We start from the raw sequence: 18,941 nt of genomic DNA on the forward strand, positions 1-18,941 counted from the left end.
CTCAGAGGTCTTTTCCCACCTAAATGATTCTGGGATTCTGTGGGCTGCTCACCAGTGAGTTAATGAGACACAATTCTCATTGCCTGTTGCGGGTAACAAATGCACGGAGCTCTGCCCTGAAGCCACTGGTGCAGCTCTGGATGCTGAGTGTCCAGCCTGTGAACACAAGAGAATTGCCCAGGCCTCTGAAAGAACCCAGAGATGCAATTGGGCATCCTCTGATCACAGGAGGAGCAAACAGCTCTGTCTGGCTTTGAAAAGAAGTGGAAAGTGAACTCCAGGACACTGCTGCTCTCCACAGCTGGAGGAACAGGAACTCTGCATTTCACTTCACTCTGGGCTGTTTTAGACAAAGATCCCTTTGTACACATCAAAGGTATAATTTTTAAAATCAGAAACTTTTATTTAGTTGTTACAGAATGAGTAAAAATTTAAGATGTTTCAAGCAGGAAGACTAATGCTTCAACCATCATGTGTCACCTACTTCAGCAATAGTAAAGCAGAGGAAAACAGAAATCGTTTTCCCTTTGCTGCCATAATTCCACCAAATGACCTTTCTGTAGGGCTGCAGGGTAGAAAAATGCTGGGATATGGTGGGAGAGTGAAGCTGATTACATTTATCCTTAACTTTTTATGAAACATCACTAACTCCTTAACACATCTGATTATTTTTAAGGATCAGCTCCAGCAAGCCTCCTCTCCCGGCTGCAGTGGTGTCTCTTTTGAAGTCAGAAGTTGCCCCGAAGATTCCAGGCAGTATCGTATTTCAAAGCCCTGTCCCAGAGAACAGGTATTTCTTCCAGGCAAAGAGGCCCATGCAAATGAGCACAGGAAGGGGCTGGCTGCCTTTCCACCGCCTTGGAGATAACAAAACAAGCCACGTGTTCCAGCGACTTAAAAAAAACTTTTAAAATCCATGGATAAAAACGGTATTAATGTAATGGTGCTTTTTGTATCAATGTGCACTCCAAGAATACAGAACCTGGGACAATGCTGCTGTTGATGTGGGAGGGAGGAGTGACACAGGAAAGCACATTCCTGCAAAGACCTAAATTCATCGTGGTTCAGAGTGCTCTGGTGTGAGAAACTCTGTCTAGTAACAAACCCCCAGCTTTCCTGCTGCAGAAAACCATGAACACGCCGACTGCAGTTCCCGTTACAGCTCGATTAAATGAGCTCCTGCACTACACATCCCTTTTATGCAGACAGGAAAGAATCCTTCTCCTTTATTACCTGCCCTGCATTTTCCTGTGAGGGCTTTACTTATATCCATACACAACAAGAATGAACAGGTCAGATGTATTATTCCGTAGTTCAAGAAAGACTTTGGGTTCGTTGTTGTTTTTGTGATTTCATTTTTTTTTTGGGCTGGTTAATTTAGGCAGCCACAGGATTTCGGGCAGGCTGCTCTGGGGTGCTGCAGGCGCCAAGCAGAGCTGTTCAATCCTGCTCGGCCTGGCTCGGCACCAGCCGCGTTTGATGCCGGGGCAGCGTGTGAGGCGGAGAATTCAGCGAGCCCCAAGGACAGCGAGTCCAGCGCTTATCCCTGCACAGGACACCCCAAAGCCCGCCCCTGGCCGTGCCTCAGAGCGTTGATCTCGGCGCGGCTTTATCAGCCCGCGCTGCCGGCGGGGCCGTTCGCACTCGCGGTAACGCCCGGCCCGGCCCCGCTCGTTGTAACCCCCAACGCCCCGGGGCCGGCACCCGCTCCCGGCCCAACCGCCGGCCCGGGGGCCGTTCCTGGCACCGCCGGGAGCCGTTCCCGACGCCCCGGGCAGAGCCCCGCGTCCCTCAGGGCCGCCCGGAGCGGCCGCAGCGCCCCACGGCCTCGAGGCCAGGCCGGTGCCCGGGGCGGGCCCGGGCGGTGCCCGCGGCTCTCGCGAGAGCGGGGCGGGGCGGCCCCGGGGCGGGCAGGGAGGAGGCGGCTCCGGGACCCGCGGTGCCGCCCGCCTGTCACAGCGCCCGGGCCGCCCAGCGCCGCCAGCAGCCGGTAAGGGCCCGCCGGCCGCGGGCAGCGCTCCCGGGGGGGGGCGAGGGTACGGGCGGCAGCATGGGGCTCTCCCCGCCGCGCCGGGCGGCTCCCCGCCAGCGCAGCCCCGCGTGGGGAGCCGGGCGAGGCCGCGCAGCAACGGGAGGAAGGGGTGGGTCTGCCGGGGCAGCCGAGCTGCAGCCCGCGGGGAGGCGGCGGGGCGGGCGCTGGGGCCGCTCCGCGGGGCGCCCGGGGCAGCGCCGGGCTGGGCTGGGCTCCCCCCGCGCGGGCCGGGGGCGGCGGAGGAGCCGCAGAGCCGCGCCGGGCTGGGCGGGTCCCGGCGGCCGCGCTGGGCCGGTGGCGGGCGGGGGGTGGCGGCTCCATCTCCCCGTGGCGGCTCCATTTTCCCCCGCGGGCTCCATCTCCATCCCCATCCCCGCCCGGGGCTCCGTCTCCCCGTTGTGATCTCCACCTCCCCCTCTCCCCGGGGCTCTGCCCGCGCTCCCCCCGCGCCGTGCCCGTGTGCTGCCGCATTCCCGGCCCGTTGCCGGCCCGCGCGGGTCCCCTCCCGGCGGGGTGGGTGGGCCGGGCTCGGCGTGGTGAATCAGGCGATGGGGAGCGCAGGCTGGGTGCCGGCTGCTGGTGAAAGTGTGGCGGGGAAGCGCGGCGGGTGTTTACCTCCGGCCGGGGCCGCCCGCAGGCTGGAGCGGGGAGGAAGCGGCAGCAGCAGCAGCGATGGCGCGGCTGGTGGCGGTGTGCCGGGACGGCGAGGAGGAGTTCCCCTTCGAGAAGAGGCAGATCCCCCTCTACATCGATGACACCCTCACGGTGAGTCCCCGCCGCCCGTCCCGCTGCTCCCGCGCCTCCCGCGTGTTGCAATTCCCCGGGCCGGGCCTTTCCTCCTCGCCGGGCCTCGCTGGCTCCTCCTCGGGCTCCCGCGGCGTTAATCTTTGGGACTTTGCAACACTTGGGGTTAGCAGAGCTCAATGTGGCAACTTTTTTTATCTGATGGCCGGCTCTGCGAGCGGGCGAGCCGCGTAATGAGGGAGCTAGCGCCGTGCCGGGGCCTGTGCACAAGTTGTGCCGGAGCCACGAGCGTGGCTCGGTGCTCAAGGGTGGAGCAAAGCCATTTTTCTGCTGGGAAGGAAGGGAGCCATGTTAACGTTAAACCCGGCTTAAAACCGCCCGATTGTTCTGCTCTCACACAGGCAAGAAAAAGGCTAAAGGCGTTTTCCAGAGCTTCGGCGTGAAGTCGGGCTTATCGAGCCTGCAGAAATGTAACAAATCTGAGAGTTCCCGTTTCAGGGTGGTGCTGGGAGTTGGAAAACGTGGTTTGGCCGTTTCCAGAAGATTCAGTGGAAAAAGCAGCTAAATGCAGCTCGGAGGTTCTCTGGTCCTTCTCCTCGTGAGTTTAGAGGAAGGTTCAAAAATTGCATTGTAGGAGAACACAGAAATTGCATTGTAGGAGAACACGGAGCAAATGGAAAAAAAAAATCTCTAACTAGCCAGTTGCTCTTTGTTTTAATTCTTAAAGCAGCGAAATGTGTTGAAAATAATATTGCACTTAGTAAATTTGGTATATTAATGATTAGAATTTGATTTCTCATGATAGTGGAAGAGTAACTGTTGTTACTTTTAGTGATTTAAATTCCTAATCTAATGTTTAGGATGGAAGAATCCCTGAGTTTTATCAGCCAAGGAAGGTGTCCTTGCACATGGCAGAGGGGTGGAACTGGACGATCTTCAAGGTCCCTTCCAACCCAAACCATTCTTCCACCTTCCAGAGCAAAAGTGTTGAATGTCCTCAGACAGGCCCTGTCTGGTTTTGCAGCATTTGGAGGAAGTCCTATTGCTGTATTTTAGTTTTGATCAATGTGAATGGTGGCATATTATTAATTTACCAAATATAATCCCTGGTTTTGGCTTCTCTCTGGTTAGCTGTGTTCAGAGTTTCCTCTCAAGCTGTCCAAAGCAGGATCTGCCTCTCCTGGGGGGCTGATGACCTGGAAAACCCAGACTGTGCACGGATAGTGAAAGTCTGAGTTTTTTGGTGTCTTGGCCACACCTTGAAAGTTGTTTTGCCCATTCATTTTCCATGTGGTTTTAAGCTCTTGGATTTCTCTCTTTTTTTTTTTTTATTTTTTTAATCCTTCCTGGACTCCCTATAAACATTACCCATTCGTTTGTGTCATGAGACTTGCCATGCTCTTGTTATTTTTGTTGTGTGTAGTAGGTTGAGAGTGAAAATTCAGCTCTACCAGGTGGATGACTTCAGCAAACCTAGAATGCCATTTGTGGTTTAGTGCCAGAATTTAATACCAGGCCCAAACTTTGTGTAATTGCACTGTGTTGCTGCTGCCCTGCTGCTTTTTGCACCATCCTCACGACTGAAAGGGTTCTCTAGCTGTAAATCAGTTTTATATCCATCTGGAGAAAAGGCATTTATGCAAGTGCAAGTCATCCTCACCATGAAGAAATCTTACCTTATGTCCATTTTTTTTGTCATTCTCTCACTGTTGTTACAGTGTTTGGATTTCTAGGTGGTTTCTGGAGGCTTTTATTAAAAAGAATTCTGCAGCAGCAAGTGAATGAACTCTGAGCTTCCTTGTCTGTCATCTATAATTTATTTTTTAAATACTTAATGAGAGCTATTACAAAACATGCAGCTGCCTTTGAAACAGAATTTTACATCTGCAGCACTATCTTTAAAAACTAATGGTGGTTATTGATAGTGACTGGCTTCTGTTACCTCTTTGAAAACTCAAATTTTAAAAATAGTGGGAGCAGCCAGCTGAAAGAGTTAATCTGTGCCTTAAATGTGGAATCAGTGATTAGTGATTGCAAATGAGGAGTGAATGGCCCATGTGCTCCTCATCTGGAATTTGCTTTGTAGTAGCCAGGAAGCAGCTCAGGTGCAGGGAGATGCTGCTGCCCTGGGTGGATTCTTCACCTCCTCACTTCCCTGTTCCTCCTGGCTCAGCCAGAAATTAAAGGAGGTTTCAGTATTGAACCCTTTTCATTTCTTAAGCAGCTTTTATGGTTTCTAGAAGGCATTCCATTTGATGTGGTATTACAGGATTTTTTTTTTCTCCCTTCCAGTTCAGGGTGTGATGGTGGTTGATGTTTAACCACTTAATAAAATCTCATCAGACACACGAATTAATTTAGTCTTTGATTCTTTTGCTCTGTCGTACAAAATACCTCAGGGTGTTGTCTGATAGTGGGAGATGAAGGTGAGGGAGGAGAAACGGGCAGATTTATCTCTTGTCTCTGTTATTAGCAGATAAAACTTTTACTTTTGCTTGTAGCTCCTGGCCCACAGAAACACCACATTAGTGGTGTAGGGAACCTCCAGATCTGCAGCAGAAACTGGTGGGGATGGCTCAGGATTGGCACTGCTCTGCACACAGATAAGGCAGCTGTGCCAGCCTCACACTGGGGCACACGGGGCAGCAGAACAGTGCCTTGTTCCCTAGAAATGCTGTTTATTTTGGAGAGGTGCTCAGTGCCTGCAGCAGAGAGTGTGGAGTGCTCTGGAGGGAGTGCTGGTGATCAGGCAGGCAGCAGGGAATTGTGCCTTCCCCAGACAGCTGAGGGAGGTGCAGGGAGGAGAAGGGCTGAATCAGACAGTTTTATTTGGTGCTCATTTGCATTGGGGTTATTAACCAAAGTTGTTGTTTTGCCTTTCAGATTTTAAAGTGAACTTTCAGTGTTCATATTGACAAGTTCCCTATTTCTCAGTTTGGACAGGGAAGGGAACTCAGCCAGGCTTTACACATTTTTCTAGTTGCTTTCATTTTATTCCGTGGTTGCACAGTTGGATTTTTGACTGAAAGTTACTTTGCCGATTTCTGCCTCCTCTCAAGAAATTGCCCTCTTTGTTTTTCAGTAATTTGATAAGAAATGTTATTAATTACTTACAAGTAATCACATTGTTCTGTAGGCTTAACATTTTGCTTTGAGCCTCTTGAGAGTTGCAGCTGCAATCACACAAAGCAAACTATGCCTTGGAGTACCTTGTTGGGTTAATATGGTTTGAAATTAGCCTTTGGAGGAGTCGACTCTGTCATTAAACTGTTGTGACTGTTTCCTCAGAGCTTTATAAATCGAGTTAAGCTGTTGGGTCCATTTGATGTTGAAGTTGTTTTGTTTTGTTTTTTTTTTTTTTTAAGTTGAAGCAGGGTCTCAAGTCATGCAGATGATGATATAAACACTGATGGTCCATTTAGCAACTTTTGCTTTCTAGCAGCTATTTAAGAGTTGTCATTTATAAACTGCCTCTAGAACATTATATTAATGAAGCATTTATTGCTTTACTGAGACATTCACTATCTGAAATAGTTACTTTTATCCTTTCCCAAGCTCCAGTAATTATGTGAAAAGAATGAGCATTTAACATAATTTCAGTCTTATTTCCCTCAAGAAAGTAAAGCAACTAATGCTCTGTTTGTTTGGGTTTTTTTTTTTCATTTGTTTTTGTCTGAAAGCTCCTCTTTAAAATGTTTTTCCTCTCTTGCATAGATGGTGATGGAATTTCCTGATAATGTGCTGAACCTCGATGGACATCAGAATAACAGCACACAGCTGAAGCAGTTCATCCAGGTAAATCATGTTTCCTACAAAGTGAGATTTTTGCTTTCCTCAGGTTTGTGTTTTTTGCTTCTCCAGGAGGTTGTGACTCCTGGAATGCCTCAGACACGTCAGCACCTGGGAGCAATCACACCTTGGTACCAAAGTGCACTGGGCTCAGTTGTGCTCTGGATTCCTCAGCATTTATTGCACGTTGTCTTGTCAGGAGGCAATTGCTGCAAGTCTGAGAGCTCAGCACTCACAGTGGGAGCTGCAGCTTCTAAATACATCCTGATTTTTGTTTTTCTGAGCAGTTTTGAACCACCCTTTGAAGTGGAAGTGTGGATTGCTCGAGATTGGGTTACTATGATCAGTGCCCATACCAGGGTGGAATTTTTGTGCCAATTTGTGGATTTTATAGAGATCAGTAGTGAGAATTGGTCTTGTGGTACCCCAGAAACTTTAATCCTAGAGACTGATGTGCCAAATTCTGGCAAAAACTGTAGCACTGTGGCACCTGTAGCAGCTGCAGGATGGTGCCACTTGATGGGCAGAGGTCGCAGCTCTGCAGTTGCAGGGCTGCCTCTCTCAGGGCTGACAGCAGCAGTGCAGACATGTGCTGCATGCCAAGTGCAGCTGGGCTGTGAAAATAGCTCATTCCTGCTTTGCTGTGGCTCCTGAAATTAATTACAGGAAACAGGGTTATTGCACAGTGATAGTGCTTGGCAGTGATTTAATGGGCCTTCCTCTAGGAGCACAAACCTTAAATGTTACCTGATGGTACCTCTGCTCTCCATATTGCATAGAAGGAGCTGAGAGCACTTGCTCTTTTCAGTGGATGGGAATTCTGCTGTATTGTGTGGTCTTTTCTTCCTTTCCCAGGAGTTGTGACAAGTCCTTTGTGCATGGGGAGTCTTTGAGTGGTGTGATGTGACAATAAAACAGAGAATTCTCTGGTGGTGCGACAATCCCTGTGAAAATACAACTCAAGTGTGTGTTTGTGTGTTGGGGTATGAGGAAGGGACTCTCTGCTCTGCACAGCTCTGCTGGTGGCACTCCAGTGCTGCTGAAAGCCAAGGCAGTAATTCAGCAGTGAGGACTAGAAGGGTATGTGCTTTTTGTGAGGACGTGTGCCTGGATGCGTTTGACACAGGGGCCAGGAGACACATCTCCAATTGTTTATTGACGTCAGCAATATTAGAAGGTGTTCTCATTAATGTTCTATTCATAGCACACATTGGGTGTTCCCTACTGAAGTCAAAGGCTTTACCCTGAGTAGTAATGTGTGCTTTCTTTAATTCCAGCTAGTAGGATTGTAATGGGAAATGGCTTTTAGCCTTCCAGGAAAAATACTGCTAAATTGTCACGAGCAGAACGAGCTGGTTGTAAATGAGATTTCCATAAAAGCCAACGAGAGTTTATGGATTTCTGTGTGCCAAAGGCAAAAGGAGTGTGAGTAGAAGGTGAAAACTTGGAGTTGGTGTGTGTGAGACCTTTTCCTGCAACATCTGTGCTGAGGTGGAGACAAAGAATTTCCCAATTGGGACAGGATGGTTATTGTGGGACCATCCCATTCTTGGGACGGTTATTCTGAAGCAGCGTTTGCGGTGAAAGGAAGCGACAAAGAGGAGAAAAACCCAGAGAATAAACCTTGAACGATTTGATTTTGGTGGTGTTTTTTTTTTTTGCAGAGACACAGCATGCTGAAGCAGCAGGACCTGAACATTGCCATGATGGTGACGTCGCGGGAGGTGCTGAGCGCGCTGTCGCAGCTGGTGCCGTGCGTGGGCTGCCGGCGCAGCGTGGAGCGCCTCTTCTCGCAGCTGGTGGAGTCAGGGAACCCTGCCCTGGAGCCCCTCACCGTGGGGCCCAAGGGGGTGCTCTCGGTCACCCGCAGCTGCATGACTGATGCCAAGAAGCTCTACACGCTCTTCTACGTGCACGGGTCAGTGTCTGCCCGGGCCGTCCGCGCTCTCTGCGTCGCCTTCGCGGTGATGCTGAGTTGTCACAGCACGTTCTCCTCTTCAACATCCATAATTACAGCTGCTTGTTGCCTAAACTGGGGGAAAAACTAACCTAGTCTTTGGTAGCACCAGTTGCAGTGCCATGATTGCAGTTGGAAGATGCCAGTGTTTAATGTTTGGTCCTTAATCTGGTGCAGGCGCTGCGGGGTTTTTGTGGTCTCTGGAAGAAGAGTGTGTGCCTCATTACCTGGCTTGTAAAAAAATAAAAGTGTTCATTTTTTCCACCAAAGTTTGCTGCACTTGGGTAGAAAGGTTAACACTGAGAAAGTGAAACCTTCTGGGCTTGGTGAGCACAATAAATGCCCCAGTGCCATTAGTTCCTGAGCTGTCAGCAGAGCAAACAGGGAGTGCTCGGCACAGTGTGTCTTAGCCTTCCAGTTGGCTTCAGCTTGTTCTTCTTGCTCCAGTTAGCAGGAAAAGTAGGGAAGGTTAGTGCAGAGTTGAGATTGAGGTGGGGACAGTGAGGTAGTGTAACCTGATCCAGTGGTTTTCAGAATACAAAGTTCCTCACTTTTTTTTTTCCATAGGTCCAAACTGAATGACATGATTGATGCAATTCCCAAAAGTAAGAAGAACAAAAGGTGTCAGCTACACTCCCTGGACACACACAAACCAAAACCTTTGGGGTAAGTCTGTGTTGAACATGCAAAACTGAAATATTTTAAGGAAGCAAAGTATTGAGACTAATTTATTTTTAAGCATTGAGATCAATTTTTATGCTCTGATCTGCTTGCCAGAGTAGCAGTTGGATTGTAGCAGACCTAAATAGTTGTTGGGGAGAGGAAGGGAAGCACCAGGAGTTTTGGGCATGGATGGCTTCTGCACTGTGATATAAACAATGCTATTAGAAAGACAAACTGGTTTCTGTGCTCTAGACCAAAATGGTTGCTCAGCAGATTTTCTCACATTTAGGTCAAAGGGTACATGCTAAATAAATATACATCATTTTGCTTGGGATTATTAAAAATGCCTTGCACAACTGTTAACCAAGGGCTTTATTGTGGTTGGATGCAGGGTTAAAACTGGAACTCCTTAAAATATATTTTCTCAAAAGTGACAGCATGTTTTGAATACACCACTGAACAATATGCATATATGCCTCTGTCTTGAAGTTGAAATGATTTATTCCAGCTGGTTAAGCAGAAAAACACTCCCTGTAAATCTATTGTGGATTTTAGGGAGGTTTCTTGTTTGTGGGGTGGCTCCTTTTATTTTTTTTTTTTTTTCATATGATGACCAATAAATTAGTCTCTTGGGCTTAATTGGAGTGTCTGGACCATTTTTACTCAGCTGTGTTCTGCTGCTGCTTAAGCCTCCAACCTGTGAAAGCTTGTTCATGGTTTCCTGTTACAGGACATGTATTTTTCTATGCAGATTGGAGTCTCCTGGGTTTAGTTAAATCCCCTGGGATAGCAGGCATGTGGAATTTGACACTTGATTTTTGCTTGTGCTGCTTGAGGAGGATACTGGGAACTAATCATTACCTTCTATTATATTTTGGTTACAGGCCTTTCACAAAATTAGTTTAAAGCTTGTGTTACACGAGATCCTGAGAGTATAGGGGTGTAGATATATACATTTATTTTTTAAATAAAGCAAATTCATAGCATCATGAAAGTGGGTTTGGGGTTTTTTATATTTAGTAAGCTTAATCTTTTCTGTGTGAGAACAGATGCTGTGGAACCTGCACTTGGGCAAGGTAGAACAATGTGTATCAGCATTTATATAAATTCAAATAAATCTGCCTGCAGTGGGCACAGGCTCTGGCTGGGCTGTGGAGGCACTCAGCTGTCACAGAACAAACTTCATTTACCAACATGGAGCTCCTGCTCCACATCTTCACAAGAAACTCTTGAGATGGGCATTTCCTCCACACAAAAAGGCTTTGAGCTGGAGCAGTGTGTTTAATTAGAGGGGTTATGTAAGCAGCTAATGCCACTCCAGGGTTGCTTGATGTCCTCACTCTGTGCCTGGCTTTTGGCTCCTCAGCTCTGTTTGGGGCTCAGGAGCATTTGAAACTCTCCTAAATGCAAGCCCTATGACCTGGCAAAGTGGGAAATGGCACACAGAGCTCCTCTAATTAGGGAACAGGGCTGCTGCTTCCCATTTTCCTGCTCTGTTGTGTCCATAAGACAGAAATGACCATTCTGATAAAGTGTCAAGTGTACACAAGCCTGTAAGCAACCATGACTTGTTATTTAAAGTCCATTTTTTGTCACTTTCAGCACATCCAAATATGAATTGTAAAGTTATTTGATATTCTTACAGATTTTTGAAATTTAGGGTAGGGTGTTTTATAGTGAAAGTTGTTTGGTTTTTGTTTTGTTTTGTTGTTTTCTTTTGTTGTTTTACCAAATCATCTTCACCTGATTCAAACTTGTATTTGTTTATATTTAAAGTGATATTCTGAAAGTCACAACTGGTTTGCAGCTGTAACATTAGAAAGTCATGGTGAGTCTGGGTTATAAACATGGACAGCAAAATCTGCATCTCAGTTCTGACCCAAACTTTCATAGATATTAAGGCTTAACCTATAAAGAATTCAAATTTAATTAAGGAACAGAGCAGCATTTTCCATAGGACTTGTTTAGGAAGAATAACTAGCTGATAATATATATGTTATAGGTCTGAAAAATGTTTGGTAATACTATGTGACAGTGAAAGGAGCAGTAGCAGACTCAGTTCAAAGAAATTAAGAGCAGTTAAGAAAAGTAGAGAAGACAGGAAGAGGAAAGAGAACAAGTGTAGCATCATTTTCTGCTATGGACCCTCCCAGGGAGCAGTCAGGTAAAGAATGAGGCTCTGCTGGGCTTCCTTGCTGCCTCCCAGCAGGGTGAGGAAGAGTTTGGTGTCATTTCCACACAGGGGTTGCTGGATGGACGTGTGGGAGCTGATGTCCCAGGAGTGCAGGGATGAAGTGGTTCTGATCGACTCCAGCTGCCTCCTAGAAACCTTGGAAACCTACCTACGGAAACACAGGTGTGTGAGGGGGGGCAGGCACCTTCCTGGGGGGAATACATGGCTTTGTGAGGCCAGAGTGCTCAAAAGGCAGAGGGCTTTTTCTTGTGAAACTGTAGATTTCAGCTTGGTGGTGATGGGGGACTTTGCCGGGCTGCACTGGGATGGTTGATGTCACAAAGATGGTGGAATGTTCTTTGTGTTTAATGAAAGGGAAGATGTGGAGACCTCTGATGAAATCATAGCTGCTTGTCTGAATTTTTTTTTACTAGGATTACATTATGATTTACAGTTCAGTGTTTAGAAACTGTGTGTTCTCATTCACTCTTTCACTGCTCTTGGGCTCTGCCTGTTTTCAGGCTTTCAGGGAGTGTGTGCCATTTCAGAATCCTGCAAACTGCACTAGTGCAAGCAGATTTTGGGCTTGGTGTTGCCTTTAAAGCACTGTTCTAAACCACTTGTTTGTGCCTGGTGCTGTTCAATCTCTCTTGCAGGGCAGAAATAAACCATTAAATTATAGTTGCATGTGCACAGGACCTGCCGTGCTGATTGAAAAGTTTTCATTTCCAGCAGTCTCAAGGTTCTGATATCAACTGTGGGGGCACAGATGGGCGCGGGGGTGGCGGTGCTGTGGAAATAACACTTTGGAAACAAAATAACTTTAATCTCCTGTGACATTAAACACTGCCTTGGCTGCCTTCCTGGTGCTAACCTGCAATAATACTGCTGTTTTCTCTCCTTCCACCACAGAAAGCAGACAGGTATCGTAGGTCTAACAGCAAAATATGTTTGATTTAATGCTGTCAAATGGCTGGAGACACTAGGAAAGGGAAAAACACCATCCAGAGCTGGCATGGGGAGGCAGCTTTGAGCTGAAATGTGAGCAGCTTGTCTGACTTGCATTTTTAGAGTCATCCAGCAAGAGATCTGGTAGCCTCTTGAAGGTTACTCCTCTTATGACACAGAATGAGCTTAATTCGCCTGTATTTTAATTATAAGTATACTCTTGTCACACATGAGCTGTCATATGTTTAAAATGAGTACGTTGTGATATAAATAACCCTCGTTTGGCCATCAGCACAGCAATCTAATAATTCAAAATATGTTTCTAGTGGAAACAAGGTTCACTCTTGTACAGCAGGCACCAGAGGATACTTTGCCTTGTTTGTTATCACTCACTTGAGTACACTTGAAAGAATTGCTAGAAGGTGATGTGGTATGTGTTACTTGAGAGAGGGATTTTGCCCTGGTTTGCAGTACTTGCTCACTGCTGAGATTTCTGATCTTTGAGTTGAATTCTGTGTGGGAATTTCTTCAAATCAAGGATTCGCTGGGTGGGCTCCACTCCATGGGTCGCAGGACAGAAGTTTGATATCCAGGGTATGTAATGTAGAATAGATGGGGTAATTCATGGTCAATTTAGGTGGATCATAGCCAGAAGATACTATACTAATTACTATAATAAGAATGCTATTATAATTACATTTTTGAAGGCGGGGAGTTCTCTCACACCCCAGCTCAGACACCTCACCGCTCTCCCAGCGCGTTTGGGCGCGCCGAGCCTGATCCCGTTCTTTCCCCCCCAGATTTTGCACCGACTGCAAGAACAAAGTGCTGCGTGCCTACAACATCCTGATTGGGGAGCTGGACTGCAGCAAGGAGAAGGGTTACTGTGCTGCCCTGTACGAGGGGCTGCGCTGCTGTCCCCACGAGCGCCACATCCACGTGTGCTGCGAGACCGACTTCATCGCGCACCTCTTGGGCCGGGCCGAGCCCGAGTTCGCAGGAGGGTATGAGTATGTAATTGGCTAGAGTGGGCTATCTAGCGCTTTGCTTCTTTATTTGACTCTCCAATGTCTTTGCCCAAAGTGGCTTTTTGCCTCTTTGCTGTGTGATGAACTCGTGGTTGTGGATATCTGTACTGGTGTAGGCTCGGAGAGAGCGCTTGGAAGGTGTCGGCTGTGCTTTGGAAGGAAGGAGTGACCTTGTTCACTCCCTGAGCTGCCTGCTTGTCCACTGAGGTGTTCAAATATGCGAAATAGAAAGAGAGCCTTCGTTGAGTTTTGCCAAATGCCAAGTATTCAAGTTGGTTTTGTTGCCGTTTGTGTATTTCTGAGCCTTTTTTTAAGCATCTTTAAACCATCCAGTGAAAAGTTCTGAGCTCAGTATTGGAGAATGATAGAATGAGTTGGAAGTGACATTAAAGATCATCTAGTTCCAACCTCAGTACCTTTAAAGCTCAGTTATAACTGTTTAATGAGGAGGGTAAATCCTTTCATAGTAGTTTTACCTTAACAGATTGACCAGATTTATAGATAATAGATTAATAATGAACAGATTAATACTGAAATGTTTTTACTCTGCACGGTAAGTAATGTACAAAATGCCCTTTGTGTTTGTTCAGCTTGAGCTAACTGATAGTGAAATAATTGCTGTGATTTCTAGCAAATTTTAGGACACAAAAGAATTGCATCTCTGGCATTTAAACAAAAGGAAGAGCAGGTTATGGCACCTGAAGCCAGAGGTGGCATAGTGAGAAGGCACAGTGCTACTTCACAGTGGTGGCTTTGACCTGTTCCTTTCTATTTTGCATCTGCATGCAGCACAGCAGAGCCCTGCCAGGCTGCTCCTGCAAACACGGCTGCAGCTGTGCCTCAGAGAACACACGAGCCCTGCTTTGATCCCTGGGTTGGCTCCTAGCTGCTCTAACAGTGCTTTGCTTCCCCTTTCCCCCAGACGGAGAGAGAGGCACGCCAAGACAATAGACATAGCCCAGGAGGAGGTTCTCACCTGCCTGGGCATCCACCTCTACGAGAGGCTGCACCGCATCTGGCAGAAGCTGCGCGCTGAGGAGCAGACGTGGCAGATGCTCTTTTACCTGGGGGTGGATGCTTTACGCAAGAGCTTTGAGGTAAAAACATCCAGATTTGTCCAACCTGTGTCTGAGCTGCTGGGCCTGTTGTCACTGTGGTTCATTTTCTGCTTTTCAGCACTGGGATGGAAGGAGTGTCAAGGGTGTTGCAGTCAATCCCTTGTTGAGTTGTGTGGCATCCATGCACAGCACTACTGGAGTGTGTTTCCATGTGGAATAAACAGGAATAGAAAAGATTGAGGCTTGCTTTTACTTTCAAGCTGCCCATTCCACTACACTGAACCTTCTGTGTTAATAATTCTGTTTTTCTACCTGATTGCATTTAAAGTAGCTCAGGCTATAACAGTTTTTGGTTGGTCTATGAGCAAAAATGGAGGATGTGGTTTTGAATTACGAAAGTGATTGCAAACTCTTGTATTCAGCTTGTTCTGAATGCACTCTGTTCCTGTGGGATCCTGAGCTTTAGACAGAGCTCCTTTAACATACACCAATACTTAATATTAATCACAAGTATATTATATAGTTATCTTTTTTGTTATGTTCATCTTTCACTCATAAAGACTGTTCTCTCTAAAATCTCTAAAACACCAGAGAAGGAGGAGAAAAATAATTTTGGGAAAGATCATAGTGTAACCTTGAGCTGGTTAGTTCTTGTTTACTCTCACAGGCTCAGAGATCACAGATCTAACAATGCATTAAAATCTGCAACTCTTCACTGAAAAATGTAAATCTGGGCCATAGGTGCAACCCAGAGCTCCCTCACACATGAGTTTCCAGCAATCTAAACCAAGTGGCTGCATCTTGGTGGGCATTTTTCTCCTGTAGTCAATAGTGGTGCTACTGGGATTTCATTCCTGGCTGTTTTCCTTCTCTTGTTTTATAAATGAAAAAGCTTGAACAGTGATGACTTCTGTAACTGGATCTAACCTCTTGTAAACAGATGGCTGTGGAAAAAGTGCAGGGCATTAGTCGATTGGAGCAGCTCTGTGAAGAGTTTTCAGAAGAAGAGAGAGTGAGAGAGCTTAAACAAGAGAAGAAGCGCCAAAAGCGGAAGAACAGAAGGAAAAATAAATGTGTGTGTGAGATCCCTGCTCCTCTGCAGGCAGCAGAAGAGAAGGAAATCAATCAGGCAAAGGTAAACATGGCTAGCTGGGGCTTTTTGGGGCTTCATCCATCAGCTCACTGTTCCATGGTAGAATTTGTGAGGGATTTTCTTGTATTTTGGTCCTTGGTAGAATTTAATGCTCTTTCAGATGAGCAGAGTCTTTGTAAAGTCAGCTTCTGGGTTTTTTCAAAATCATAAATCTGAGGTTCAGGTTATGCCAGAACCTGGGGATTCAAATACTGCTTGTAGACAATTACCACTGGATTTTTGGAGAGAGGGAACCTTTAAGTGCAATTATTATTCAGGATCTCTTGGCTGGCCTTAATGGGCTGTGACTGTGGGTCAAGGTAAATTGGTTTTGGGGTTTTGTTTAGTTGTGTTGTACTCGTGAAGAATTCTAAGCAATGCTATTATCAGTCAGTGTCAGCTGATGTTTCTCATGGAAAGAGTATCCTTTACAAAGTGCTGGCTGAGCTGCTTCCAGTGCCTGCAATGTTTTTTGTTTCTGTTTGAAGGAGAACTCAAACTTCACGGAAAGCAGCTGCAAAGCCTGTGGTAGCACCGAAGAAGCCAACAACTGTGTAGAAGTAATTGTTACTAATGAAAGCACTTCTTGCACTTGTCCTAGTAGTGGTACCCTATTAGGCTCACCTAAAATCAAGAAAGGTATGTTAAATGTCAGTATTTTTCACTTTTAAAAAGCATTTGCCATTTATGGGGTGAACGGTGGTCACCTGTTTTTATAAAGGAGTCCCTGCCCGTGGCAGGGAGTTTGAATGAGATGATTTGTAGGGACCCTTCCTACCCAAACCTGTCTGGGGTTCTCTGAATTCTCTCTTGTTAGAGGCATAACTAAAGAATGTGCAGCAGTTCCTACAGATGGCAGTAATTGTGGCCTCTGTCTCAGGTTTATCTCCACACTGTACTGGCAGCGACTGTGGCTATTCCTCGAGCATGGAGGGCAGCGAAACGGGGTCCCGGGAGGGCTCGGACGTGGCCTGCACTGAGGGCATCTGCAACCATGATGAAAATGGTAGGTTTGGGAAGAAGACGATGATGCTTTGATGCCCCCAGAGCTGCAGCATCTCAAAGGAAACTTGGCTGTGTTTTGCAGGGGACGATGCCTGCGTCCATCGCTGCGACGACAAGGAGGAGGATGGAGACAGCTGTGTGGAGTGCTGGGCTAATGCAGAGGAGAGCAACACAAAAGGCAAAAACAAAAAGAAGAAAAAGAAAAGTAAAGCTTTGAAGTGTGAGAATGACCACGTAAGGAACATGGCTCTGCCAGATGCTTCTCTTAAGTGCTTACATTCCAATTGAGACTTATGCTGAAAATGGGACCGCAGGGATCTCCTGTTCCCTTGTCATCCCAAGTTTTGGAATTGAGGTCCTTCCTCTAGGTTAGGTTGTGGTGGAGTCTCTTCTGTGTTCCTAAGCACGTGCACTTTTACTCACTCTCAGTGAATGTGCCACCCCCAGCTCCCCAGGCACGTGTTTAAGTGTAAATACCTCCCCTCGCTCACCTTTGAACCTTCTCTTTTCCCTCTGCTTCCATCTCAAACTCGAATATTCCACATGAAACACTGCTGGCAGTTGATTGCAGGCTCTTTTCCATTCCAGATTCAGAAGCTTGGGAGCTGTCTGGCAGATGCAGGTAGCAGAGAGAGCTCAGGAAATCTCACGCACACAGAGTTTCACCGCGACAAGACCAAAGACACACACGCTGAGAGCTGCTGTAGCGCAGACAAAAGCGGCCAGCAGTTGCCTTGGTTTGAGCATATGAAAAATGTGTCACAGTTTGCAGAACCTACAGAAATGTCACTTGTCCCTGATACTGGAAAAGGTGCCAAAAGCTTAGTGGAACTCCTTGTAAGTAACCACTGCATTTGAGTTTTGGGTTGTAGTATCCTGCTTTAATCTTCGGGGCTGAGAACTCAACTCCCAGTGAGGAGCTGAGTCCCAGTGTTCAATTCAGTTCCCTGTGCATGTTCCCTGAGAAGTTTATAATTGAATGCTTTGCAGAGGAGGAGAAATAGTCGCTGGAATGCGGTGACAGAACTTGTGTTGCAAGTGCTCATTGTCAAGGGCTGCATTATTCCGTAACATGAAGTGGGCATTATTGCTGCCTTCAGGCCTCAAATGTGGCTTCCCACTGTGGGCTCCTTGGGCAGCTTTCATCTCTCTCCTTTCCTTCTCCTTCCACTTATTTAGATCCTTTGCTCTTTCCCTGCTTTTGTCTTTTCTTTGTTTTTTCACCTTTCCTCCCCTCAATTTTCTTTCTCCTTTTTTTTCCCTTTTTCTTTCCCTGCCTTTTCCTCAAAACCCGCTAATAAAATCAATCCTCTTCCCGTGGGAATGTGCTAAGACTGAAGCAGACTTGGATTTGTTTAATGACTGAATTGGCTATTTCTCACCCCAGAGCAGCAGAGCCCTGTGTGAGTGCTGTGCCTGGATCAGCCAGCTGGGCTTTGGGCTGGGCTCGGATGTGCTGCACAGGAGGGCAGTGCTGGAGCTCTGAAATCCCCCTTCTCATTGCAGGATGAGTCAGAGTGCACTTCTGACGAGGAACTGTTCATCTCCCAGGATGAAATCCAATCATTCATGGCAAACAACAAGTCTTTCTACAGCAACCGGGAGCAGTACCGGCAGCACCTGAAGGAGAAGTTCAACAAGTACTGTCGCCTCAACGACCACAAGGGGCCCGTCTGCAACAGCTGGCTGGCCACAGCTGGAGCCAACTGAACCCAGTCCAACTCTGTCTGTCACTGAAACTCGAGATGACTACTGCGCCTTCTCCTTCCAAACTTAATTTAGTGACTTACGGCAAAATTTTATCTTAAATTAATGTGATTTTTTTTCTTGGTTTTTTTTTTTTTTTTTTCCAGGGGGAGGCTGGTGGAGGTGATTTCCTTAATTTTGTTCTTTCTCCAGGCTTGTATCTTTAGTTGAGTAGCTGTGCAAGCCTCTCTTCTAATTTAAGCCATCTCTTTTCATTCAATGTTTCTCTTCCTGTGAGACTTACAAAAAGCAAACTAGTGGCAAAGTAATGTTGTACCTATAATTCTGTACAGAATGACAAGGAGCTGAATATAAGATTTTACAAAGTAGACATCCATTTGCAAAATGTTTTGGATGTAATATGTTAAAGCGCAATGTGCAAAAATTTAAATAAAGAATATTTATTAATATGCATAGTAAAAGTGAGTGTCTATGTTTGTGCTCTGAGTGCTCAGTTCCTGTGGTTCAGGTGGGTGGAGGTGGGGGTAAGGTGGGGAAAGCTGGGCTGGGAAAGGACAGAGCCTTGAAAACCAGGCTCTGTGCTCCTCCAGGGATGGTTTGGGGATGTGGAGTTGCTGCCAGCCCAGCAGGGACCGTGAGGGCCCAGCTCTGTCCGTGGCACGGTCCCAACCTGGCACTGCTCAGCATCAGGTGCCTGTTCTGCTT

The 18,941-nt window shown here is 46.8% G+C and overlaps 1 protein-coding gene across 2 annotated transcripts; it reads left to right on the forward strand.

Annotated features, from left to right (window-relative positions):
- The first annotated feature begins 1,926 nt into the window (after positions 1 to 1,926).
- On the forward strand, positions 1,927 to 18,689 carry GGNBP2 (gametogenetin binding protein 2). Of its 2 annotated transcripts, none has more exons than XM_058037647.1 (14): positions 1,927 to 1,990; positions 2,670 to 2,797; positions 6,491 to 6,571; positions 8,230 to 8,483; positions 9,090 to 9,188; positions 11,428 to 11,541; positions 13,107 to 13,316; positions 14,257 to 14,431; positions 15,333 to 15,527; positions 16,013 to 16,163; positions 16,405 to 16,530; positions 16,612 to 16,763; positions 17,118 to 17,366; positions 18,036 to 18,689. In XM_058037647.1, the coding sequence occupies exons 2-14, from the start codon at positions 2,705 to 2,707 to the stop codon at positions 18,237 to 18,239; spliced, it is 2,103 nt and encodes a 700-aa protein (XP_057893630.1). In that variant the 5' UTR covers positions 1,927 to 1,990; positions 2,670 to 2,704; the 3' UTR covers positions 18,240 to 18,689. The 2 variants fall into 2 exon arrangements, with proteins under 2 accessions (XP_057893630.1, XP_057893631.1); XM_058037648.1 differs by having other exon boundaries at positions 13,107 to 13,310.
- The last annotated feature ends 252 nt before the right edge of the window (positions 18,690 to 18,941 follow it).

The sequence above is a fragment of the Melospiza georgiana genome, chromosome 19, assembly GCF_028018845.1.
Source record: "Melospiza georgiana isolate bMelGeo1 chromosome 19, bMelGeo1.pri, whole genome shotgun sequence".
Taxonomy (NCBI): domain Eukaryota; kingdom Metazoa; phylum Chordata; class Aves; order Passeriformes; family Passerellidae; genus Melospiza; species Melospiza georgiana.